The sequence below is a fragment of the Amia ocellicauda genome, chromosome 2 (assembly GCF_036373705.1).
Source record: "Amia ocellicauda isolate fAmiCal2 chromosome 2, fAmiCal2.hap1, whole genome shotgun sequence".
NCBI lineage: Eukaryota > Metazoa > Chordata > Actinopteri > Amiiformes > Amiidae > Amia > Amia ocellicauda.
In genome coordinates this window covers 31,817,921-31,844,062 of record NC_089851.1, presented here as the reverse complement: position 1 = coordinate 31,844,062, position 26,142 = coordinate 31,817,921, and the positions used below count along the sequence as shown (strand labels likewise).

At 35.9% G+C, this 26,142-nt stretch overlaps 3 protein-coding genes across 4 annotated transcripts in view; all 3 read left to right on the top strand.

Moving 5' to 3' along the window:
* Positions 1–5,692, top strand: part of adcy1a (adenylate cyclase 1a) — a 105,472-nt gene extending 99,780 nt beyond the window's left edge. The window contains exon 20 of the mRNA XM_066723019.1: positions 3,486–5,692. Coding sequence (XP_066579116.1) covers positions 3,486–3,824 — 339 coding nt within the window. The 3' untranslated portion in view covers positions 3,825–5,692. The remainder of the gene's footprint in view (positions 1–3,485) is intronic.
* Positions 5,693–11,772: 6,080 nt separating this feature from the next.
* Positions 11,773–18,866, top strand: LOC136768675 (uncharacterized). 2 transcript variants are annotated; one of them, XM_066722993.1, is made up of 4 exons: positions 11,773–13,681; positions 15,872–16,370; positions 17,501–17,728; positions 18,315–18,866. In XM_066722993.1, exons 2-4 carry the CDS (start codon positions 15,894–15,896, stop codon positions 18,393–18,395), a joined length of 786 nt encoding a protein of 261 aa, XP_066579090.1. In that variant the 5' UTR covers positions 11,773–13,681; positions 15,872–15,893; the 3' UTR covers positions 18,396–18,866. The 2 variants fall into 2 exon arrangements, with proteins under 2 accessions (XP_066579090.1, XP_066579084.1); XM_066722987.1 differs by having other exon boundaries at positions 11,773–14,357.
* A 3,440-nt stretch (positions 18,867–22,306) lies between these two features.
* Positions 22,307–25,118, top strand: igfbp1a (insulin-like growth factor binding protein 1a). The gene is made up of 4 exons (XM_066723005.1): positions 22,307–22,764; positions 22,997–23,163; positions 23,963–24,076; positions 24,291–25,118. Exons 1-4 carry the CDS (start codon positions 22,389–22,391, stop codon positions 24,426–24,428), a joined length of 795 nt encoding a protein of 264 aa, XP_066579102.1. The 5' UTR covers positions 22,307–22,388; the 3' UTR covers positions 24,429–25,118.
* The last annotated feature ends 1,024 nt before the right edge of the window (positions 25,119–26,142 follow it).

Sequence of the window (26,142 nt, the reverse complement as noted above, 5' to 3'; positions counted from 1 at the left end):
GACTTGGGACTCGAGTTGACTCGAGTCAATTTATGAGACTTGGGACTTGACTTGAAAAAACTGAAATGACTTAGACTTGGCAATCACTGACTTGTGACTTGGTATTTTACTTGGCATGACTTGAAAAAAGAAACTCACTTTTCTCATGTTTATGTTGTTTGTTATTGTACATTTTTTGTTACATTCAAATGGATGCGCGGCGGATGAATACAGCGCTAAGTGTGTTAGGGCCTGTCATACTATGTGTCCTTGGGCATAGACTCTCACCAAAGACAATAGAGAGCTGAAGTGGTGTGGTTACTTTGTAGGCACTAGCATATGCAAATTAACTTCCAGTTCCTAACACAAAAATCCCATTCATTTTTCCTACAGATTCAGAAAAATCACTCAGATAAGGTCTACATTCAACACAGGCTTAGGCCATCTTATACCGTCTGTTGTGGAAGTTACCCTCTTTCAACACATTCGGCCTTTATAGGTCTTGAAGCACAAAATTACAGACAGCAAGAAAAGCTAACTTTTAGAAGAACGGGACTACAGCACAGGTGCATGACTGTGACGTCTCCTCCACTAGCTAACACGTCCTCGCTGTCCCAAGCAAGATCACCTATCTAGCTAAGCAGCAACTTTCTACATTCTAGCACAATCGGGTAGTGTTAATTTTAGTAGATCGCTAGCCAGTTATCTCTAAACAGAGTCATAAAGTGCTAAAGTTGCTTAAAATATGTATCAAAAACGTCACTCATCAGGCAGTACCTCAGATTGTGTGAAGGATAAACAAGCCTCCTGTTCTGGGCTATGAATAGGAAAACTCTGCCATCACTCTTTAATGTGACAGTGAGGGCATTAGCTGTACCAGCAACAAGTGCACCTATTGAGCGGGTTTTCAGCCATGGTGGACTAATTCTACGACCACATCGTGCACAGATGAGTTACAGGGTTCTGTCCAACTTGATATTTTGCAAGTGCAATATTCTGTAGTACAAGTACAATACTTCATTGATGCATGAAGACATCTAGCAAACACAGTTGATGTTCTTCTACTTATGTTTGAAGTAAGGCTCAGTAGTAGGAGATGGGCAAGCATAAGGATCTGAGCGACTTTGACAAGGGCCAAATTGTGATGGCTAGACAACTGGGTCAGAGCATCTCCAAAACTGCAGCTCTTGTGGGGTGTTCCCGGTCTGCAGTGGTCAGTACCTATCAAAAGTGGTCCAAGAAAGGAAAAGTGGTGAACCAGCGACAGGGTCATGGGCGGCCAAGGCTCACTGATGTGGTCCAATCCAACAGACGAGCTACTGTAGCTCAAATTGCTGAAAAAATTAATGCTGGTTCTGATAGAAAGGTGTCAGAACACGCAGTGCATCGCAGTTTGTTGCGTATGGGGCTGCGTAGCCGCAGACCAGTCAGGGTGCCCATGCTGACCCCTGTCCACTGCCGAAAGTGCCTACAATGGGCACGTGAGCATCAGAACTGGACCATGGAGCAATGGAAGAAGGTGGCCTGGTCTGATGAATCACGAGTTCAAGGTGTTGACTTGGCCTCCAAATTCCCCAGATCTCAATCCAATCGAGCATCTGTGGGATGTGCTGGACAAACAAGTCCGATCCATGGAGGCCCCACCCCGCAACTTACAGGACTTAAAGGATCTGCTGCTAACGTCTTGGTGTCAGATACCACAGCACACCTTCAGAGGTCTAGTGGAGTCCATGCCTCGACGGGTCAGGGATGTTTTGGGGGCAAAAGGGGGACCTACACAATATTAGGCAGGTGGTCATAATGTTATGACTGATCGGTGTACATATATATATTTATATATTGTGGCAGTGTGAGAGGCAAGGCTGGGATCAGGGCGGGTCTTTCAGTGGAGGAGACTACAAAACCTCTCCTCCAAGACTCCAAACCCCAGAAGCCAGCAGGGCTCCTGATGGCCATAGCCCTGCCCACCACTTCCCCTATAAAAGGAAGCAGGAAGTGAACCAGTGTGTGCATGCTTGGCTGGGGACCTTTTTCTGGACCTGGACCATTCTCCCTCTTAAACCCCGGACTGTCTGACAACCTCCCACCGGTAACTAACTTTGATTACGGACTTTGATTAGGAACCTGCCTTGCCCCTGTCATACTCTTATTATTGTTAGGAGTTTTTGGTTTGTAGTTAGGGACCATTTATGTTTAGTTAGTGCTCAAACAGAGCTAGGTTTTGTTTTGTTAGTTTTGCCATTGAGGGGAGCAAATAAAACAACAGCAACCCTGTTTTGTACCCTCTGACTGCCTCCCTACTATGTGTTTCAAGACCAGAACCCGCCTACATACAGCCCTTTCTTGTGATGGGCCCCCCAACCCGTTACAATATATATACAGTAATGTGCAAACGTTTTAGGCAGGTGTGAAAAAAAAAAAATATATATATATATATAAATTTATTATACTATCACATTATTTTGGTGATATATGGACAATAATGTTTTTGATAATCTGCTGTGTTATGTATTGTATTACTTAATGTATAAAAAAAGATCATAAGTGGTAATTAATTATAAAAAAGACTTGAATCGAAGCTCAAAATTTAAGACTTGAGACTTACTTGGACTTGCCAAATAATGACTTGTTGACACCTCTGCGTCTTATAACCACATGCATGGCTAGGGTCCTACTGTTTACCTCACAAAATGCTAATGCAAATACATGATGTGCTGAAATCCAAAGGCATCTGTTACACATATAGAATTAACAGTAGAATTATAATATTATCATAATTTCTTTAGGCAGAGAAAAAAAAAGTAGCATTGGGTATTACAAAAATAAAACTGGAAAAGCCTTCAGGCTACCAAGGCTGGAATACAAATTGACTAAATTTTTTTAAGCTTTGGCGTCGAGAGCAAGTTGGTGTTCAGTCAAAAAATCAGTTCAGTTTTCTGCCAGCGGCCAGAACAAAACTAAGAGCCGGGATTCCCTTTTGGAGAACGCGTAAGTAAAGAGTAAAGCAGCTCCAGAATTATCACCCCTGTGATGTCAGGGCATATTTCTCAATCTCTGAATTCTGGTACATAGAATGAGCTAGACATGAAAAGCTCACTGCACAGAATGTTTCTACTTATAGAATAACCTGAGAAACTGTGGAATTTTGGTGGAGTTCCCCTTTAAATGACAAATGTAAATGGGTGAATCACACCCGAAGAATACCCTTGCTGTCCAGATAAGATGTGTCACTTAAACATAAATAAGTTCACATGTAAACATAGCCTATGTGTAAGATAATTGACAAAGCTTCAAAACAAAGTTTGTTCCTGTCCTTAAATAACTGTGGCATACATTTGCAAAGACATATTTGTACTGTTATTTCTGGAGAAATATATTTGTTAATTTAGTTTTTATATCTGAAATGGTTCGGAACATTCCATTGGTGTTAATCAGTGATGTATGCTATCGATATGTACATACATTAATATATATATGTTTGACATGTTTTTCCTTATTGATTCTAGGTTACAGAGGAAGTGTATCGAATGCTGAAGAAGTGTAATTATGATCTTGTGTGCCGTGGGCAGGTCAGCGTGAAAGGCAAAGGAGAAATGCTGACGTATTTTCTGGATGGGAAATGCAGTGATACTAACTCACAGACTAAGTCGACGAGTCTGGAACATAAAATGTACCCATATGGACGAGCCAACATCAAAACGAAGCTGGGAACTAGTTGTCCTTCAGTGTCATCCGTCGCAAGTTTCACGGTAAAAGCAGGCCTCGGGACGCTGCAGGCCTCGACGACACACGCAAATCAGACTGTGCTTTACCTTCCATCAGTGCCAGCTGTGAAGGAAGCTTAAAACACAAAGGGATTATTTAGGTGACTGTACCTTAAAATGAAAAAAAAAAGGATTGGCAATCTCAAAAGAAATGGAAACTCCAGTAATGCCTGAATACTCACCAGAAGGTCTTAGGCAAATGCACAACCAAGGATCATTGCAATCCAACCAAAGAGAATGTTGGGTTCCGCTACAAAAACGAACTTGTTGAAAAGGTAACAAGGGCTAACAACTTTGTTAGGACTGGTCCTAATTTAAGGTTGGAAAGTGCTTATATAAACTCATCTTACTTTGACAAAAAGAAAGAAAATAACAATAAGACTTCATCCTTTGTTATTCAGATGGTAGGAACCCAAGTTTCCAAATTTAAAGAATCTCTTCCAGCACAGCAAACCATCAGAGGGTCTTGCTAAGGATAAAAGGATCAAATTGACAGGGACAAGTATGACAATATAAAGATCTCGATATAGGCTAATGTTGAATTTCTGTTCAGAGGGAAACAAGTCTTCCTCTACTATGTTTTGTAATTTGAAAGCCCTCATGCTTTTGGCTGGTCAAACCAAAATCTGAATTTTCTGCAAAAGGGAAATGAGAGGGGGGTCCAGCGTCTGTGTTTATATACTGAAATCAAAAGCCTTGTGACTGCTTTCTAGAGCTCAATAACTTTTCTGAGATCGTGATGATAATTGTATTTCTTTGTAATGGTCTCACCAGGTATATGTCTTGAAATGTATTATTATTATTATTATTTATCCTGATTATAAAAACAATAAGGTGACCATACTCAAACTAATTTGTTTTTTCAGCACAAAGAATCATCCACATATCTTCTGTTTTTTTTTTTTGAGTGTTTTTCATAGTGTTGGTATGCAGTTTTACTTTTCAATCATCATAATATTTATCTTTCGATACCAGGAGTTTAAATAATTACATTTCTTTAGAGTGTATCATATTTTTATCTGATTGATTATTATGACTTAATCTAAAAGGTATTTTAACAGCACAAAATTTACTGTTCAAAAATATGTTTATAGTGGGGCCTTTTAATTTTAAAGCATGAAGAAATTGTTTGCTCAGCTTACCAGTAATTTAAAATCATTAAGGCTGTGATAGTGGTAATAATTTAACAATGACCATTGACAGGTCTCTTTAATTGAGTTTTTAGAAGAACTGTGATCTTTCTTGCACAGCATATGTAAGACTATGTCCATGTTTGCTTAGGACATATGTATACATTCTTCATACATTTGGATATTCTTAGAACAAAAAATGTTACAGGCAAATTGTCTGAAAGCATTTAAGCAATTATTCAAATTAATTCACCCCTGAATTGCTAAACATAATTCCTACTTAAATGACAGTTAAAATATTGGCAGCAACCAAGGCACAGAGAGGGAAAATGTGGAGGGAGATATTGCTCATTATTCTTTACTATAATCCTCTCAAATATGCTAAATACATTGATGAGCACCTCATTTATATATAAATAAATAAACCCAAGATAAATCACCCAAAGGTACTTGGGTAATATGATGGTTTCCCTATTATTACTTTTTTTGCTTTCAATGTGTTCACAGGATTAAAGTAAACCATCTGTCAAAACAAGATAGTAACACAGTAACTATTAAAACTAACAATTATTTTTTTATGAGAAATAATTGCCTGTTTAAATGACCGATGGAAAATGATTGCAGTCAGTACAGTAGGGAAAATTAAGTATTTCACTCATTAATTTTCTACAGTGGTAGAACATATTTTTGCATTTTAGCTTGCTCCTGCAATATTGTCATGCTTCCTCACTGGAATATTTATTATAAAGAAGAAATATTTATATCTATAGATAGATAAACATATTACGTTTTAAGGTTGATTGAACAAATACAATGCATTCCAGCTTTCAATGAAAAAGGAAGATGCATTTCAAAATCATATATATATATATATATATATATATATATAGATAGATAGATATATATAGATATATATATATATATATATATAGATAGATATAGATATAGATATGCATGTGTGTGTACTTTTTATTATTATTTCAGAAAATGTTGCCTGCAGCTAAAACTAAAAGGGCCCCAATTGGAACATAAGTAGTATATTCATAAGCTCTCAGCATTCTCACCAGCACCAAGTACGGGAATGCATATTTTTTATGTTTAGGTCAAAAAACACAAATTGACTATTCCACATTCTATATTTAACCTTGTGAGTAATAACTGTGAAATGCAGGCCATCCTATACTCTAAATTCATTTTCAGTATGAAAGAAGAATAATGTTTATATTAAAATAAAGACCAACTTGAATTTTCAAAACCTGTATTTTTAAACCGAACAGCATAAACCATTAATTTTTGTTTTAATTAAATAGAAAGGATGACGTATGTCACCCTCCCAATAAAGCATTTCAGCTAGATTATTTTGGAAAATGTTTAAAATGTTGCACTTAACATTATTTTCCTATGTTTTATAAGAAATCCATGTCAGAAAATGTTCAATCATATAGTTTTCAAAATTATGAAAATATGTGTTAATGCTTCAGCCTTGCAGCATGTTCTCAGGAACTAATAAGTTCTATCCTTCCAGAATAAATATCTTAATAAAGTAGTATGATGTCATATGGGGTTGTATTTCAAAGGTTCTGATCCTTAATTATGTTAACATTTTATATTAAAGACAAATCTTTTAATTTTCTTTTTGACAGTGACTTGTTAGAAAAGTTTCAAAATGAGAGACTCCTTCACATGGGACAGTATTGGCTTACTCAAATCCTTGACTTTGACATCTTTGAATTCTACTTCATGTTGATACAATACTTTTTTTATTAGGATTTTGTATTGCAGTGACTAATTATTGTTTTTTTATTTGTGGTTAATATATGAGGTTTGCTAAAAACTAAAATGCAGTTTCTGGCCAATACTTTTGAAGGGAATGTCAAATTTATTCTCTGGTTGACTAGAGAAGGTGAGCCGATTTGCTGTGATGGTGAACATTTTCTACCTTGACATACAATGCCCTAAAAGGGTTAGATTCCAGCTTTGGCTGTTACAATTAAAGGTGAATCTAAAGCTATTCTAAAATGACTAACTAAATAAAAACACCATTCATCGAAATCAAGTGGACAAAATCAATCAATTATTATTGCCGTCTATGGGACTGGATGCATCTTGTTTACAGACAAAAACTCAAGATCTGAGGGTCCAAATTATACTTTTGCATTATTAATTGTCTAATATGTGTATTGTATGTAAGTGGTTTAAACATCAGGACAGTAAGCACCTGATATGAATTAATGCTGTTCCATCTGTCATTTAATTATTTGTTTGTTTGGATGATTGCCTATTTTGAAAATGAACTCGATATTTTACTATCCTTAATATTACTTGGTTGGTCCATGTGGAATTTTTTTTTTTTAAAGAGATGCAATCAATGAAAACGTTGCCATGGTAATTGTCATATCCATATTACCCCTTGATCACCCTCTTGTGGGCACGGGAAAAAATAAATGTAAGAGGCCTTTTTGCTTTAACTCTCTCTGAAACAAGAACTTTGACATTCCATTCAAAATGTACATGTTGTTTTGCCTTATTTATTTTTAACCTTGTACAGTGTTTAAAATATTTGCCTTTTAAATATTCACTTTAATATACTTGTATTAATTTTGTAAATATGTCAAGCTACACATTATACATTTATATAAGATGTAAAAAACAAAAAAAGTGAATGACATTGGTTTTTGTAATGAATGAAATTTTGTGTAATAACTATGTCCTTAAGACCACCTTCCAAGTATTTTTTGTTAATTTATTTGAAGCCCAAAGGCCTTTGCTTATTATTGTATTTCAGTATGCTATTCAGATGAGAACCAGTAGAATTTTTAAGAGTAGCTGTAGATGTAGTAGTATAGTAGTAGTACTTGTAGTAATAGTATTAGCAGTAACAGTAGTAATAGTAGTGTTAAGATAAATCATAATATTTAAATATATATATATATATATATATATATACGTAATCACAGTCCAATAAAAAACTAAAAACTGGGATGGATAAAAGTTGATTTGATCCAGGTCTATAATATATTACTATTTAATCTAAACAAGGTTACAATAAATCCCTATAGAATTTTTTCTGCCTTTGTCCATCCCTGTAAAGGATTTTGTTACTTTTATTGTTAGCTCAACTCTAATGAGAAAACATCCCATAATAACTGCCAAATGCAGTGAACATGATATTATTTTAAAACATATGGATACATAGATTTGTATTTTAATATCTCCTAGCTCAATATATAGTAGCAATAAAAATCTCAAAACAACTGGTCATGTGACAATAGCATTATGTTGGGCTCCCTGAACAAACATTGAAGTATATATTGTCCCAAAGTATCTTCAAATCTCTCCCTTTTTAGACATGTTAAGGCATGCAACAATCTTGTACTACATGTTTGTGTTTTCGTGCTGGGGAAACATGTCAATGATAACAGTGATAGTCCATTGCTGAGGTTCTTTTTTGTATTCCAATGTCCTTAATTCAGTCTCATTTGGCTGTGATTGCAGTCTCATACAACAAAATCATGTGGGTTTGGGCTGGTTTGATTTCGTCGGATGATTAGAAAGGGTTTCTGTTTGGTTTGTTTCTTCTGAGAATGATAACCTCTCAGCTCTGTACTTATAGCTGAAGTAAACAGTTCTGCGGAAGGAAATGCAAAGGGCACATCTTCCCAAGACTCCCTCAGTGTTGGTCTTTAACTAACCGTTATCTCTTTGATATACTCTTCCTGCAATGTCTCCTGCACTCTTATATTGATTCATTGACTTATTTTCTGGATCATTTTTTGTAGTTTCTGCATGTAACTTAGTACCAGCCTTACTCTCGAATGGGTTCTAACGCTGCAGGGTTAGAGATGTACTGTAGCCAAAATCCTAGAACACTTAACTGTTTCCTGCTTATATGCATGAACTGGTGAATACATTTTGCTTCAGTAATGCATGACGGCAACAAACACCTACTTGAATGTAAACTTTAACTTCCTGGCTTTTACGGTCCTTGCGCATCCTTGTGTCTGGTGTTTTCTCAGTGCCTCTACTGGGGGTCATGGGATGTAGAGTGTGAGGATGTAGGAAGGCCTCTTGGAATGATCTCCGTGATTTATCCTTTCTGTCTGTCTTTCTTTTGAATTTAATTCAGGGCTTTGTTGTGTATTGGTTTGGTCACCAGTCTGTAAGTGGCTCTTTTAACTTTTAATGTGCCAATATATTGTTACCATTACAGCCATGTGACACTGTAATAGGCAGCAGCCTAGTTGTAATGTTTGTTTAGGGGGCCTTTGGAGTAGCACCATTTTTTACATAGATTTTTTTCCTGCTTTCCACATTTTGACCGTTATTTCCTGTCAAGAAATCCCCAAGGATATTGGCCTGTTTGTCTTTAGCTCCTGATCACTAGGTCTTTCAAAATAAGTAATTTCTTGTCCATGTGAATTTGAACATCAAAAGCACAATATTCAGAATTAGCTACTTTTTCTATGAGCAAGATAGTGTTGCGCTAACATTATCCTCGGTTCTACAGTGTGAGCTCAACAGGGTGATAGATTCATATCTGCTTTTATGAGCTCCTAGTCACAGGTATTCCCACCATTCATGTCTCGATTCCTGATGACACCAGGTGTGTCCGTTTTGTGAAGTGGCACATTAACAGTTAATCCAACAGACTACCAGTGAGAAGTTTTTAAGTTGCATCATTTAATCAATTTTCTGTAATTCAAGATAAAGTTCCATAGTCTTTGTTGAGGTCTCAACCGTTCCTGCTTTTATTATACAATTCTTTGTGCAAGGACAAAACTGTTGGCTGCGTTGTTGTTTCTGTGGGCTGTATGTTTTCAGGGGCCAAATGAGACACATACAGTATTCTAGCTTTAGCAGCGGGAAATAAAAAAAAAAAAAGTAGGCTAAAAGTGTTATATTTTATAAATATTGTGGCCTACAACTTAATTTTTGAAACCATTACTATACGTTTATCTCAGTATAAAATCACTGGTAAACATGTAGGCTTTTAATGTGAATTAGATATTTTCATAAATAATACGGGTCTATTTTGTAAGTATATATGATATTGTAGAGTATCTTCCAGTCTTTTACAAAATTGGTAATCTGAACAATTCAATATTTGTCCTATTTTTATGTTCCAAGTGGATTGATTAAAATGTTAAATGTGAATGTACATTTCTTATTGCAACTTTTATACTGAGTGTTTGCACTATTATAATTAATGGAGTATTATGAAAAGACAATAAACAAAAAATCTTGCTTGAATTTAACTGTTGAATTCATCGATGGGGTTAACGATGCAGATGGGGGGCAAACTCTGTCTTTATCATTGCTTTAACAGTTCTAAATGTATGCTTGTTCTTTGCTATACATTTTATGTCTTTAATATAACATTTAAATTAAAACAATTTAGCGTTAAGGTAGGCATTGTGCAATACATGGATACATTAGAAGTCTCACTATGTTTTTAGTCAAGTTATTGATCAAGCAGCCCAGAGAAACATTGTATAACTGAAGTACCCAGCACATCAAGTTAAGATAATCGGGATCAATTCTGGCCATGCAGTGCATTCATGGAAAGGTAATGTGTAACTACAGTAGACTGATATTTGACATCACACACACAAAACAAAAACAAAGCATAAGGTTAAAAGCTTAGCATATAATCTCTCAATAAATTAAATAGATTACAGCACAGAAAGTAAAGCCTTGAATAGTGTATGTCACTTTTTACAAATCTATGCAAATTCCTCAGGAACTGCACACAGCAGAAAGAAATTCCTCCTGATAATTACAAAAGCAAAGTTTGTGAGCTGCATTTAATAGCATAATTATGCTATAATTTATGCTGCAACTTCATCCTTCTTAAGCAACTTCTAATGTATCCCACTGGACAGCAATTAGGGAAAAGGAACAAAAGTAACCTGACAGTCTAAATTTGACTAAGGAAGCCAACAATTATGTACCCATAGTGTACTGGGGTATGTATTGTTCCTAACGAGAGTAACCATGTTTTCCCAGCCCAAAAAACATCCATAGCACAAGGGAAAGACTTTGCCATACTGCATGTGGTAGAATAAAGTGACAAGGAATTTGATTGTCTTTTGTGTGAATAATACAAAACTCACATGTAATTTATTGTGTTTCATACTACTGTGATAAGGGATGTTTAGCCAAATAATTATAAAAAAGCAACTTCATCGTCTCAAGGAGTGTTTGTGTTGCACAAACGATCCAGAATGTGTTTGTCTATGGATATTCCCACTCAGACTTCCATAATTGTAAATGACACACCTGAATGAATGTGATTACATCTTCTTAGCACACGTATTGCATTTTACCCATGTATCATATTGCTGCATTGTGACTTTCTACATCATATTTTACTTGTTTTGTTTTTTTATCTTACTTGTTGTGAATTAGTTCTATGTTTGTGTTCCTTGCCATGTGTTATTTTAATCCAGTTTACAGGGGAAGAAAACATGGAATGTTCATGGAACTAATATAATGCAAAGTAAGACCATTTTGTGACCGTTTTAAAATTACATTCATTGACATTTTTTATGTAAAGCTTGTTAGCCCTGCTGTGTTATTCATCACCTGCATTGCAAGATGGCCTTTTGAAATGAAAACAAGGTTCAATTTGGACAAGGAAGCTGAAGCAAAAACATTGGCCATGTAAGGTAACCGGCAAAACTGAACTTTGTGGGATTTTAAAAGCATGCCAAAAATCTGACAACCGGAATGCATTTGCTTAAAAACATAGAGCGCTGACCTTGTAAATACTACACCTCCGCAATCAGGATGCTGCCTGTTGTTTTTCACGTACTTGTTTTCTGGTGGAGTTGCACTCTAATCTGTAAAATGTATTATCAGACACTAAACCATAAAGGGCCATATCAGTGGGATGTATTTCCAGTAAACATTAGTCATCTTTCAAGTTGTATCATAGAAAGCGAATGTTTTCAAAAGTATCCATTCACGACTTGTGGATTGCACTCTGTTTTCCAGCTGGATATTCAAAGAGACTTGCTTAATGTACTGTATTTGTTGACAAAATTGAAAAATAACTTTGCAGATTTTCTTCATTTCTTGTGTTAATATTTAACAGTGGATACAGTAAAACTGGAATTTGTTGCCTATGATCTTTTTATACATAGCAGTGAAATAAACTACCCAGGATACTTGTTTTGGTCTCCACGGTGATACAGGACGTTAGTGTAATTATGTTACACTAACATACATACACACACATTTGGACATATGTACAGTAAGAAAGAACTATTTTTTTTTTACTTTGAGCTTTTCTCCAGAATTTTAAAAGAACTATAATAACTGTAAGAAAACTCTTTTTAATGTGTGTATATATATATATATATAGAGAGAGAGAGAGGCCAACTAATTGCCTGACTAGTTACTGCAATCCTTTTACGTACAGGGGCAGAGCAATACCGAACCATGTCTAGTTTATCCCCAAATTTAATTGGATTGAGGTCAGTGGCCAGCTGTTTTGGAGAACATAAGTTAAGTGTGTATGTGTATTTGGTCGACGATGTTTTTAAAAGACTGCTAGAAGTATTAATTGTGAATATCTGTACGATGTGTATACTAATACCACTCGCTTGTGTATACACAAAAGAGCACTGTCCCTTAAAAACCTAATGGTGATAGTTAAAAAATACATGACATACAGTGCAACTAATAAACAAGAAACAAATATCACTTTTATGATTTATAATTATTATTAACTAACATCAATTTATGTCATTTTTAATGATGACAATAATAAAAGTGTTGGTATATAAAACTGAAAGTTAGCATCTATTATAGATTTTTGAATCATCAGTTGGTGGTTGAGTCAAAGTTCTTATATAATCTGAGCCTTTTTAGCTTTTTTGTTAGTTCACTGACCTCTTAACTCAATTACATTTTTACATAGCTAAAAACTATTGTGCAATTGTAGATTTCAAGATGCATTTAACATTGTATACACAACTCAAAATCTCAATCTTTTTAAGAGATTAAAATAATTCTCAAAGGTATATTTTAACATATATGGTCTATGTGGGGTCTAATTACTTAATTTACTGCATCGTAGAAACATCTGTAAATCATTGATTCAAAGATTGTAGACCTACTTTTTGTGCGTGTGTATCTTTACATGTGTGGTTTTCAACCTACTGCCCTGCTTGTTTTTGTTTCAGCTGTGCTCTCAATTACTTAATTGAACCCTTAATTTAAGCAATTTGACTAATTGGAGCTTTTACTTTATTTTAAACAGTTAGGGAAACATAAAATTACATAAATGGTCATAAATTCTCAAAGTTAAACAATAAAGTCAAATTAAGGAATTTATTATTTCAAATATGGTTTCAATAAAGTAACAGCTCATTTGAAATAAGAAAACCACTGCTTTACATTGTCACACAAATCACACCTGGAAAATAATTAGAGTAATTTATTTAAGTGATTTGAGCCCCTTATGGATCAAGACAATCTCATACAAAAGTCACAGACAATGACAGACAAGTGCTCAAGGATTAAAATTAAAATTAAAATTAAAACTAAAACTAGCTGCATACTTCAGGATCATTGTTTCCTGTCCTTTTCTCATTTTTTATCTTTGTCTGAGGTGATTGACATTGAACTGTTTAAATCATTATAAGCAGGTGCAAATATGCATGTCCTTTATTAACTGCAGGTGGAAATTTTTGCTACATTAATAAGTTTCAAAACATTTGTGGCTTGAATAGCAAAAACATATAAGGAAATATATCAAGTGCTTGACAGACCCAAGGAATGGTCCTGTAGTTCATTTAAGAGGTAAATATTGCACATTTCTAGAATTTATTTTCATTATACATCATAAATCAAAAAGCATTTTTAAGTGTGATTATACTAGCATTTGGAGAATTTTATTTTTCTGTCTGACATGAGATGTCAGATTGTGAGATCTCAGATTGTTTTAAGGTTTGATTATTCAGATGTGTTTTTTTTTGTTGTTGTTGTTATGTTTATACTAAAACTTTCATAGTTCCCCTATTGGGGACCCCTGAAAGCTCAACACAAAGGTGTCAACCACCCTAGGAATATTGTACTGTGATACAACTTTTCAATCATTGATGCCAGGTAAAATGTACAAATGAAATTAGAAGTTAGAGGTATTGAATTTGACGCCCCACTATTATCCTTTTGTAATCATTTAAAAAGGTTTAAGTACCACACCAAAGACAAATGTTCGCAATTGATATAATAGGACAATGTTCTTCACTTCCAGTTTTGAAGGCCCAACAGGTGTTGTAGATCTCTTTAGATTCTCCTGCTCTTGGAGGGGCAGAGAGTCTTTAGATTTGAATTACCACTGAGCTCCTAATGACCTAACTCAACTAATTTTTGGCTTCATCAGACCAATTCAACATTTCCCAGTTGTAAATGTGCTGATTATTTACAGAGACCCGCCAGAAACATCGCTGTTCAACTATGTGTGTATGGAATTGAGGTCAGTATTCTGAGCAGGCCATGACTTGTTCTCAGTGCTATTAACCTCGAACGACTGTTACACTTCCAGCTTAGTGACATAAGGGCCCTCACCTTAAAATTGCACCATTGCTTAGAGCACAGAATATCACAGTGTACCAGCAGTACCTCAATATAACCCTCATTTGTATAATAGTCTATGTGCTGGTAGTCATTTTACTGTTTCTAATTTAATAAAATGATTAATATTTCTAATTTTCTTTGAGTTTTACATTATTGTATGTATTTTTAATTTGTGCACTTGGTTAGATTTTTCCCCATGTTCTTTACCCTTTTACCGAATCCACACTGTAGATTTGTTCTTTCTTGCCCTTAGTGTTCTATTAAACGTTAACAAGATATCTAGAATGTACTAAAAAATATTTCAATAATAACATTAAGTTGCCAAACATTTTGTCCACTTAATCCATTCCACATTGTCATCCTCACCACAGTTATGAGTTTTTAATCAGCAAATTCTGCAACTATAGACATGAATGATCTGTTTTTCACTTCCCTTGATAAGATAAATCAATCTTCCATTATAGTTCTTTCTCACACTTATCTTTAGTGGGTTGTTTGCTTCAAGCTTGTATTAAACTGACTGCAGTTCACAACAGTTTGTGTATTTCCTTTGGTGGGTGTAAACCACACATTCATAGGAACTGCAAGAGTTTCATCACTTTGTATGGGGGGAAAAACAAATACCACTCAACATTAACAATATTTCCACTGACGATAAGTGTGTCTGTATTTTGCTGTGTTTAGAATTGCCTGGACCTCCTTCCTGTAAAGAACATTACTAAAGAAGGGATGTTTTGCTTACATTTCACAATAGAAGGATATAATTAACAGCTCTCAGGCAGATGTCTACAAAATAATTTTCTGCTGGGGGTTTCCATCTCTTTATATAAGAATAATGGATTGAAAACAGCCCTTATAGCTTACTGACCATAATTAGAGGTTATTGCAATGATGTACAAATATAGCAATACAAAACTCCTAGATTATCCTTACAAAAATTATTTACTTCAGTATATGAACAATTGCACAAGAATATAGAGTATTAAATATACTCAGATGACTAATACACAAATGGGCATTTAAATTCATTGTTGGGTCTACCAAAGTTACATTCTCTCTGGATTTCAGGGATTCTAGATTTCTGGTGATTCATGTGTATTCAATATTCAAAGTCTTTTCTTTTAAACAAGCACATATAAGGATGCATTTCAACTTATTTGTCTTTGTTCAGAACATTTTAAATTAGTAACCATAGAGTGTTTATTTATTTTTTTGAAGCTTGTTACTGTAGTCACCAAAATAAAGGTGACCTTCAAGAACTTGACTTGAGATTGTTCTTCATGATAACTGGAGCTGCCACCTTCACTATTGTGGTATGGTGGTATGTCTGCCAGGTGAATTGTTTAAAGATGTATTTAAAGGTCATACATTTCGTATAGTTCATTATTTGTTTAGCATATACTCTTATTTAAGGTTTTCATGCCTTGAAAAGAAAATGGAATACTTGGAGACAATAGAAGAATGCGATGAACCTGAGGATGAATCTTTCTTCTTGATTGTGAAAAGACCTGGGCGGAAATCCTGTTCAGTGATAAAACACAGCACTCCTGGACGCTCTGAAGTATCAGAGTTTACAGTAAGCACACTGTGTGAAAAGAGTACGACTGGGGACGTCTTGATAACTTCAAAATCCAGAATAAATTCTCAGGGCTTAGAATCCTACAAACAAATGGTCTTGAATGAAGAAATTAGTTTAAGGGGGGAATCCCTTTCAGTAATTCAGTCCTTCCAAGAAGATCTTTCATTAAAAACACAGGAACCGCAGCAAGCATTCAAGAAGAGTGATAGATTGAGAAGTCTATTTGAGAAGTTTCTCACTGATGCCAACAGTCCTTCTCAAGATTGTGTGCTCCCTGCAAGAAAGGAGCATGTCTCTGAGAGAAGGAACAAACCAGCTGTTAAGTTGCACGAGGTAGGATTTATCAGTATTGTACTCTTTAATGATGATCTTGAATGCATTTTAAAGCAATAAAGGCTTAATCTTTGTTAACTTACCTTTAGATGTACAATTTTACTCAAACTTAAAGAAACTATAAACTAGAAAAATGTTGTTTGCATAAAATGCTACAATTTACTATAAAAAATATATTTATATAGTAATGCTATACATTTGCATGCTTGTTTATGGATTTATTTATTATCTCCATGATACCATGGCCTACATAGCTATTGTACTACCATCATCACAACAGTGGAATAAGCAAAAGCACAACTTTTATGCTATTATCCACATAAATGTATCTGAAGTGCTTGGAAGTGGAAGTGCCTTTCCTTCGATGCTGCTCTTCTTTGAACTCTTTCAGAATCCCTTCTGATGACTGAGTTAAGCAATATTTGCATTGATTGCAACTCTTTACTCTTCACTATATCTCCAAAAGTTGTGTTATTTATTTATGTATTAATTATTTATGTATTTGTTCACTCTCTCTTCCCCACAAAGTCTAGAAAGGGGGCAATGCCAAGTCAATATAAATGTCATTTCTTGAGGATATTCCTATTCACATCTGTTAATACCCATTTGATATTTATAATTTACATCCCTATTACTTGGATGTGGTACTTTAGAGCCATCGGACATTACATTTAGCTGGATAGGTGTCTGAATATTGTGTACATATTTGTTTTTCCTTTGCAGCTGCTCCATGGCTGGTTTGCAAAAATAAAAAGTTGACTAACTATACCAGATTCTAAATAATGTTTTCAAATCAGGAATTAAATATAAATATGCTAAATCTCAGACTGCCTATCACATTACAACACCTTAACACTTTTATTTTAGACATTGTCCATGGCAGTGCAGAAATGCAATTCTGCTCATGCTGAATGTATGTAGGAGCAGATTACTGCCTTACAAAGCAGCCTGGTCCATCTGTGGGAGTCATTACTCTCTAGTGCTGGTCTTAATTGCCTTCTCTTCCAAGTTACACAATTTTTAAACTACTAAGAAAGAACCAATGACCATGTTTTTTCAAGGCTCAGCAAATGCAATTCTCCATATTCATCAGATAATACTTGCATGCATTCTTGCTATTTGACTCCCAGATTGGAAACTCCACTCAACAGTTCTCTAGCGATGGCTTGGCTAATACCCAGAAGTGGAAGAGCTTGGGGGAGGTGTTGAAAACTAGAAAATCACATGAAAAGGCATTGCCTAAATCTACACAAGGAAGGAGATCTTTGGCCAGGAACACACCCCAACACTACAGCCTATTCCAGATGGGCACAAGCACTAAGAAGAGTAGACCAAGTAAAGCACAGAAATTGAGAGCGGTAAGCTTAATTTAGAGATATCGTAATTAGAAATCAATACATTTCTTTCTACTGCAATAAAGTGTATACAAATAATAAACTGAACACACATTATCTTAACACATCCCTACACTCCACCAAAATAATAGCTCATTTATCCTTAGTGCCCCATCCCTAATTCACGTAGTCTGAGGGAATATAGATATACTTCTCAGAGCTCCCCAGTTGGTCAAAGTGTGCTGGACTACACCCCAAAGTGCACGTAGGTCCCTATACTTTAGAGAGAGTTTTAATCTGAATTATTATCTGGCTGTGAGCAGGATTCCCAATGTGGCAGTGCACAATTACCCAAGCGCTCCTGGGTTTGGGTGGGTTTACTTTAGCTCCAAGCTTTGTACTGGGAGTTTGCAATGTGAAAACAATGGTGTATAAAGTCTCTTAATATTCTCTTAATGTCATGGAATATTCTACATAAATCTAATATTTTCAATTAATGCCCAGTGGCTTCTATGAATGTATACTGAATTTAAAATAGGAGATGAAAGTGCTAGTACAAGATGAATTTACAGAAGAACTAAAACAGTTTCTTTTGGGTTTCTCTCCACAGAAGTTGCGTGTTCGGGAATGGGTAATTCGCCAACTGGAAAACATTGAGGCCGCAACTCAGCACGAACTACTTATCGAGTAAATGGACATCACTGAATAAATACGGCACATGCATTGCATTAAGTGTATTGCATTAAGTACGGTTTCATATTTGAACTTACTGTTACTATGGTGTGATGGGTGTCAAGGACCTGAGTTCTACTTTGGATCCAGGCATGTGATTAAATCTAAAACAATAAACATGAACTCCTTTACTCAGTGCTCTTCCACTCATCTACCTCTATGGGGCCCCTTGTTTTTGAAGTTGGACCTTGACCTTGGACTTCTGTTTTTCTTTGATCTTACACAACTTAATCGTTCATGATGAGTAAGCATGATGTTAGTAATTAGAAAATGGCAGCGAAGTAAAAAAAAAAAAAAAAAAAAAGAACATAAAAATGTTTTCCTTCATCTTGTTCCCCGTCTTGCTTCATCGCTCACACTGAAAAAACATCACAGTCCATGCGTCTGCAGAGCACATGACACTCTAGTATAATCCATTACTGGGAGATAGCAGCTTATATAGGCCTCTAATATTCTCACATGTGAGGGAAGTGAAGACAAAGACAAATGCTGAGATAATTTGTTGCACAAAGCTGTGTTCCTTGCTAATTCAGTGGGGGATAATAAATCACAGAACATAAGGAAGGGTAGTTGTGGAAAGGAAAACGGTCTTACGGCAACTTTGTGATAAACTGTTTTGCATCTAGTGAGTTTAGATGTAAAAAATGTTGAATGCTTGTAATTCCTCAGTAGTCCATCTGATCCCTCTGGCAATGTAATATTGCTGTGTACTTAAAATTGTCAAGATGTAAGCATACACAACAGATAGTGTCAAAAACTGCACAAAGTCAGGCACAATTATGTGATCAACCTTAACCAGACTACAGTGGAAGATTAATACAGAACTAGTGTAAATCCCACTACCACCAGCACTCAACAATTCAGTTCACATTATGGCAAATGTAAGTGTGAGGCATTCTGCACGTGTCTGTTTTTGTATAGACATGCATATGCCAGGACGGTGGATAAGTGCAAAGTTGATTAAAGGGTATATTTATTTAAATCATCAGTTTTGGAGCTGGTTAAATGCTTTTGGTATCATAATTATGGTTAAATCTGAAATAAATTATTGTATCCATTTTTACTTTAAACAGGTCTTTTGAATTTGTTTAAACTTTTAAAGCACAACTAAAATGTTGTGTTTGAAGTGTAAAGCATGCAATACTGGGTATTATAATTACATACAAATATTTTCAGACTGAAAACAAACAAAATAAAGATTTAAAATTAAGCATATACAAGATAATCGGATACATTTGGTATGTCAGTTTTACCAAATTATAAACCCCATTCACAAACAACAAAACTATAATACATTAACAACATTCAATCTTTCTATTTTATTGATTTTTTTATACAGATAGAGTGGGTTTAAAAGTCATAGGTAAAAAAAAAAAAAACATACAACCAATATACCACCGGCCCAACTCTAATTTACAGCTGTCCTGCACAAACACATGCCAAAATAAGAAAAAAGACAGAGGCTTTAACAAAACACAAGATATACATATACAAAACATTGCTGATGTTACTTCAAGACCAAAGTAATACTACACCAGGAAATCAGCAATTAGGAGTTGTAAATATTTCTAGTATTACACCTTCTCTTGCTTATCTCTTTCTCTTCATTTCACTGCTGGTCAAGGTCACTGAGATAAAATGAGCAATAAACCCATAACCCTGTCATGTTCCAGGACTCGGTCTACACCTCAACACTTACTTTGAATTGTGCTGTAAAAACATATTACTTGCACTTAATACCTATTTCAAATGCAGAATTATTAATAATGACTTGAGAAGATATAAAAAGGTAAAACCTAAGAAAATATGTTTTGGAGGTGTTGAAAATAAACATAGGGAAATGTAAACAGCCTGGAAGTAACAGTTAGCAGGAAACTATGATTGAGCTGCAAATTTAAGTTTATTTACAAGTGTATTCACCAATTCTACAAACATTGCCTGCCTCAAGATATTAACAATGAATTCCATAAAATGACAACAATTATATTGTTTAATGATACCGATTATCAAGTATGCCTCCATTTAGGAAATTAAAACTTCACAAAACCAAATTAGATGTTTCTAATTGTGGCTTCAGAAAACTAATTTGACAGAAGCATCTGCCCTCAGCATGCGATAAGCCATTTATCAGAGGATACTGCTATGAATTGAGGGCAGGTTACTGATAGGGCTGCTGAGAGCCCATTGAATTGTCCAGAGCTTTGCACGCATACATAAAAGTAATGGGTAAAGATTCAATGATTCTCTTTGTACACTGAACCAGTGTTTTTTTTTTGCAATACAAATATATACTTACTTACCAGTATTTATATGTAGCCTATATCTAAGTGAGACCCAAAATGCAAATCCCAATTATGATCTAAAAATATTTGTTGACAATCTAAAATCATGATCCTAAGTACAAAGTATGTAGATCCTGAAACTAAATGTTATTTTTAACATCTGTAATATAGTATTTTACACTAGACAGAAACAGACACAACATGGGGATATGATTTGGCAAGCTTATTGGTAAGATCTGCATATGTTCAGTATATATTCATGTATTCATTAAAATTGCAGTATTGTGGGATGATTTCTTGTTATGTTTATACGACAGCAAGACTAACTTTTAATGTTTCAGGATGATGTTCATCCAGTGATAACTTTTTTCTTCTTGTTGTTGTCCTTGGATCAAGGTCAACACAGTATAATCAGGTTGTGTGTCAGTTCATTATTCAGGAATATCCCCTGTTCTTGTTTTTAAACAAACCATCCCAGTGTGTTTTTTGCACAGATTTAACCAGCCTGGTTACATATACAGAAGAAAAAAAAATCCCTTAAAAGTAAACGTGTCTAGTTGCACAAGCATAGAGAATTAGATGACATGTGCGAACCTGCTGGACTGAAAAAGATAACACTTCAAAATAAATGTCCTCCTCCCTAACCTCTTCTCTCTGGACAACAATGCATCCACTTTGATTTTATTTTCTCCATACCTCTGCCTGCCCACTTTTGTGAACTTCTGTGTTTTCTTCTAAACCTTAGTTTTTTCAACAATAAAAAGAAAGCAACAGGATTCTCTGTCGTTAGGTTACTCCCACGTCCAGTTGATCTATACAATTAGAATCATCACACCAAATTCATTCCCATGTGTTTTACATTTGCTACAACTAGGGCCAGTGAGGGGGCATTTGGCACCCTGGGCACCCTGGGTGTCAAATACTTACACACTCCCACTTCATGTTTCTCTACACTTGCAGATTGTGGTTTTTCATGATCGTTTGCAATTTCACATACTTATATTTAGTACTTGTCATTTGTGTTCATAAATATATACATCTCATGCACATATATCACCACGTTTACTATTATGAGTAGCCTTGCCTCAGAGATACAACAACTATACACAGGACCAAGGAGGACAGCCACATCTCTATTAGACTAAACCGAGTTGTCATACTTTGGATGATACTTTGTGTATACCACAGGGCCAGCGTACAAGAGACAGTAAATATTAAAATAATAATTAAACCGTATAGCACAATGTTATTGTCAAGTGACCGCTTTCCATAAAGTCAGTGTTGACTCATCTGCAATCTTTCGTGATACACATCTAGACGTCTGCGTGGAGGGGACCTGCTTCTGCCCTACAATTAATGAATGTATATGACAGAGGAAGTCATGCCTGCGCTTTGTTTCCCAGATGAAGGACTCCCTGTTCCAGAGTCAATATTGACGCCCTTTAAATCAAACACGCTGTGGCCGGAACTGCGCAAGCCAACCGCAGCGCCCTGTAGCATACACCTTCCCTAAGAAATAATTAATATTACAAATGCGTCAAACATTGACATTCCTTGGAGGTCAATCTACTACATAAATACTGCCCAGCGCTGCCAAAGCCATTCTACTCCAAAACACGAGCTTACACAGTACCCCTGCTCTTGTATTTATTGTATTTATTTATTTGGTAATGCGTGGATTATTATCTCTGAGATATCCTGGGGTGGCAGCAGTGGCCCAGGTCCTTCTGGCCCTTTCCCAGGGCTCTCCACTTCACGCTCCCGAGCCGCTGGTGTGTGCGCCCTGCACCGCGGACACCCTGCTCCAGTGCCCCGCCGTGGCGCCGGACTGCGCCGAGGTGCTGAAGGAGCCGGGCTGCGGCTGCTGCTACGCCTGTGCCCTGCAGAAGGGCGCCCTGTGCGGGGTGTACACGGCCCGCTGCGGCACTGGCTTGCGATGCCACCCGCAGCTGGGCGAACAGCGACCTCTCCATGCGCTGATCCGAGGCCACGCCGTGTGCATGGAGCCGTCAGAAGCCGCCAGGATCCAGGCTGTGCAGGCTGCAGGTGCGCAACTATACACTCATACATTGCCTTTATGTACGTGTTGACAGCCTGGCTGTGCTGACCTCGTTATGTCGTGCGCAGGCAGTGCTTCGTTTTGTAGAATTGCAACACTCCTTTTGAGTGTGGTCATTACGCATAGACTTCAATGGATCACTTTGTCAGTGCACTGTGTCACCTTCATGGGCAAGTACCTGGAGACTTCATTGGCTGAACTACTATTCATGTTTTCCAGAAAATGAAAATGCTAAGAACATGGCTGTGGACCGAGACCAGGTGTCTCTTCAGTACCGCCTGGGCCACGTCACGCACAGCAAGCCCTTCGAGCCCAGAGAGGCGACAGAAGCCCAGGAGAGCATGAAAGCCAATATCAATGCCAACCGAAAGAAACTCATGGAGCAGGTAAATGCAGCCGAGACGACTGATATATCTGAGAAGAAGGAAAAAGAGTAGTGCTTACGGTTTACCAGAAGGTGGCGGTGAAAACCTACTGTAAAGGGATAGACTCAACTGCTAGTGCATGGTGCTGTGGGTCTGCTGCTCCTTCCTCGGTGTTATTATTTGGACACATGTGTCTGGATATGTGTTTGAAATAATGAACTGAAAATAGTAAATCCTAGTCAATATCCCACCATCCCAGTGAAAAGCAGATGGTTCTCAAGGAGTCAAGCTTGATAGGTAGCCATGACATGAAGTGTGCTGGGAGAAAAGGTCAAAACTCTGCTGACTCCTTTATGCTTGTGTCCAGATTTTTCAAAGAATACCACACAACACCATTTAGTATTATTTGAAAGGCAATCAAATATCTGTCTAATACACAGCCTAGAAAAAAGTTGACATATCTGCCATCACAGGACTAGATAGTGTATTTTGGTACAAGTACATTGTGGTGGCTGTAATTATTTAAAGTTGTTGTTTGTTTTTATGCTGCACAGCCTTTTCAATCAAGATGCAATATCCTGTTAGGACAAGGAACTACTAATTTGATTTAGTACAGGGAATTCCCTGTATTATGCCGAGCAGTTATCTGTGATTATCCAGAGTAGTTTGGAAATTAATCCAGGACATTTGCAGCATATGAATCATAGTGAAATGTAAGCATCTAGTCTGTAATCAAGGCAGGGTGTATATTGCTCCCAAAGAACATGTAGTACGTAAACAATCAAATTACTTTACAACTCATGATTTGTGTCTTTTTTAGGGTCCATGCCAAGTTGATCTACATAGAGCCCTGGAAAAGATTACAAAATCCCAGCAGAAGACTAAGTTTTATCTTCCCAACTGTGACAAACACGGGTTCTATAACCCTAAACAGGTGAGCACAATTTATAATACAGAGTGCTTGTATTGATAAATGTTTTCTTTTTAAAATCACTTTTGTCTTTATTAATTTTTGCGAAGTGTTTTAATGTCCATCTATGTGCTTCACTCAGTGTCAATTGGCTTTTGATGGGTTTATACACAGTTTGGTTTGTAAATCAAACTCCAGTGTTTCTCACTGTTTTCCTTTCTTTTCTTTTTCATTACAGTGTGAGACATCTCTAGAAAGCCAAAGGGGAAAGTGTTGGTGTGTCACACCTTGGAATGGTAAAATGATTGCTGGATCTCTGGATCTCCCAGGAGAAATGGACTGCCAGCAATACCCATCTTTGGTTGGACAGGAATAAATTCACAGATTCAATTCTTGTTTAATTTCACCTTGTGTATTTAGAATAGTTCACCAGTTCACAGACACTTTTTTAATATGTATCTATTTTTAAAGTTGTATTTATTTGTTTCAGTTCAGAAAATGTATCTTCTGAAACTTTCACAGAACTTAAAAGACTATTTAACAAATATATCCTTATTTATTTTCTTTCAATATGCAATGGGTATACATATTTTTTATAAACGGTGGCCTTATTTGTATTATTTCATTGTAAATAGTAAGACATTGTACATAACTGTATAAATCACCATGATTACCTCACCTAAGTGTTTTCTCAAGTTTTTTTTAATATTGACTTTTTTTTAGAAATAAAATAAATATAAATGTTAATGTGTTATTGTAAATGCTAAAACAAAGTGCACTGCAAAAACTATTTTATCATTTCATGTTGATTCACTATCCAGACAATGTCTGCTATGGCTATGTGCAGTTGCACAACATGTGGATGCACAATATGTATATATATATATATGCACACACACAAATATGTAATGACTTGACTTGCTGCTACAAGAAAGCTGCTATCATTGTGCTTTACCTTAAGCCAATACTTAATCACTTGAATATATTACTTTTATTAGTTAACTTTTATTATTATTACAAAATATTGTAAAATGATTTAATAAAGGTTTTCACCACGATCACATAATGTCTCATGTCTCCTTGAAAACAAATATACTTCATTTGATATTGCCAGGGTGCATATCATGAAAAGTGCTTTGAAATAAGGAAAAGACAGCATTTTAAGGGAATACAATCTCAAAACATGAAAACAGAAACATTTCACGAAGAACTAGAATTTTATTTTAAGGAGCACAATAAAAGAACTGTTAAGTCTGAAATATGCTATGTCTTAGAAATGCATGTTGTATTTCTCATGAATCAAATATGAAATCTGCACCCATTAATCAAACATGAAATCTGTTCATAAAACGTCTCTTTACCCAAACCCTCCTCTCGTTTGTTTGTTTTGCCACTTCTCGCTGACTCAGCTCTTCTGGCTAACGGGAATTAGCTTATCCACTTCATTTATACAATTTCCAATTATTAGCCCTTAGCAGTGCAGGGGCAGTGTAAATGCTGCAACTGACAAGGTCAGTCAAAGTAAGAACAATCAGTAAAAATAATTGACTTGCATTATCATTATTCAATGTTCTGTATATAGAGGCATGTTCAGGTTCTGTCTCTAAATGGGAAACTAAATCAAACAAACAGTAAATGTCACTTAAATACAATTTGTTGAAAAATAATGATAAACAATAACTGTATTTCCTTATAAGTATTACGATTATGTAACATTTGTTTGGTTTACCACGTTCTGGACTTGCCTCTCTCAGTGCCTGACCAATGTTCACATTACGTCACATACAGGGCACCAAACACAGTATTACCCCGCACCACACCCTTCACCCCGTGACCAGTATGCAAATACATAAGTGCATGATCTAATTCTTGAATCAAAAACTCTCCACTCTTTAAAAACAAACAACAAAAATGTTTACAGAATCATCACAAGAACTTCGATTTGGAAAGTATTACATTTCATATTTTTTAGCACCGTTTGTCATATAATGATGCTTATTCAAAAGCAGAATATTCCTATTTGTTTATTCCAGAAGAAGTGAAACAGTTGAGAATCAATGGAATCAAAACCCTCCAGTTCTACATTCTGA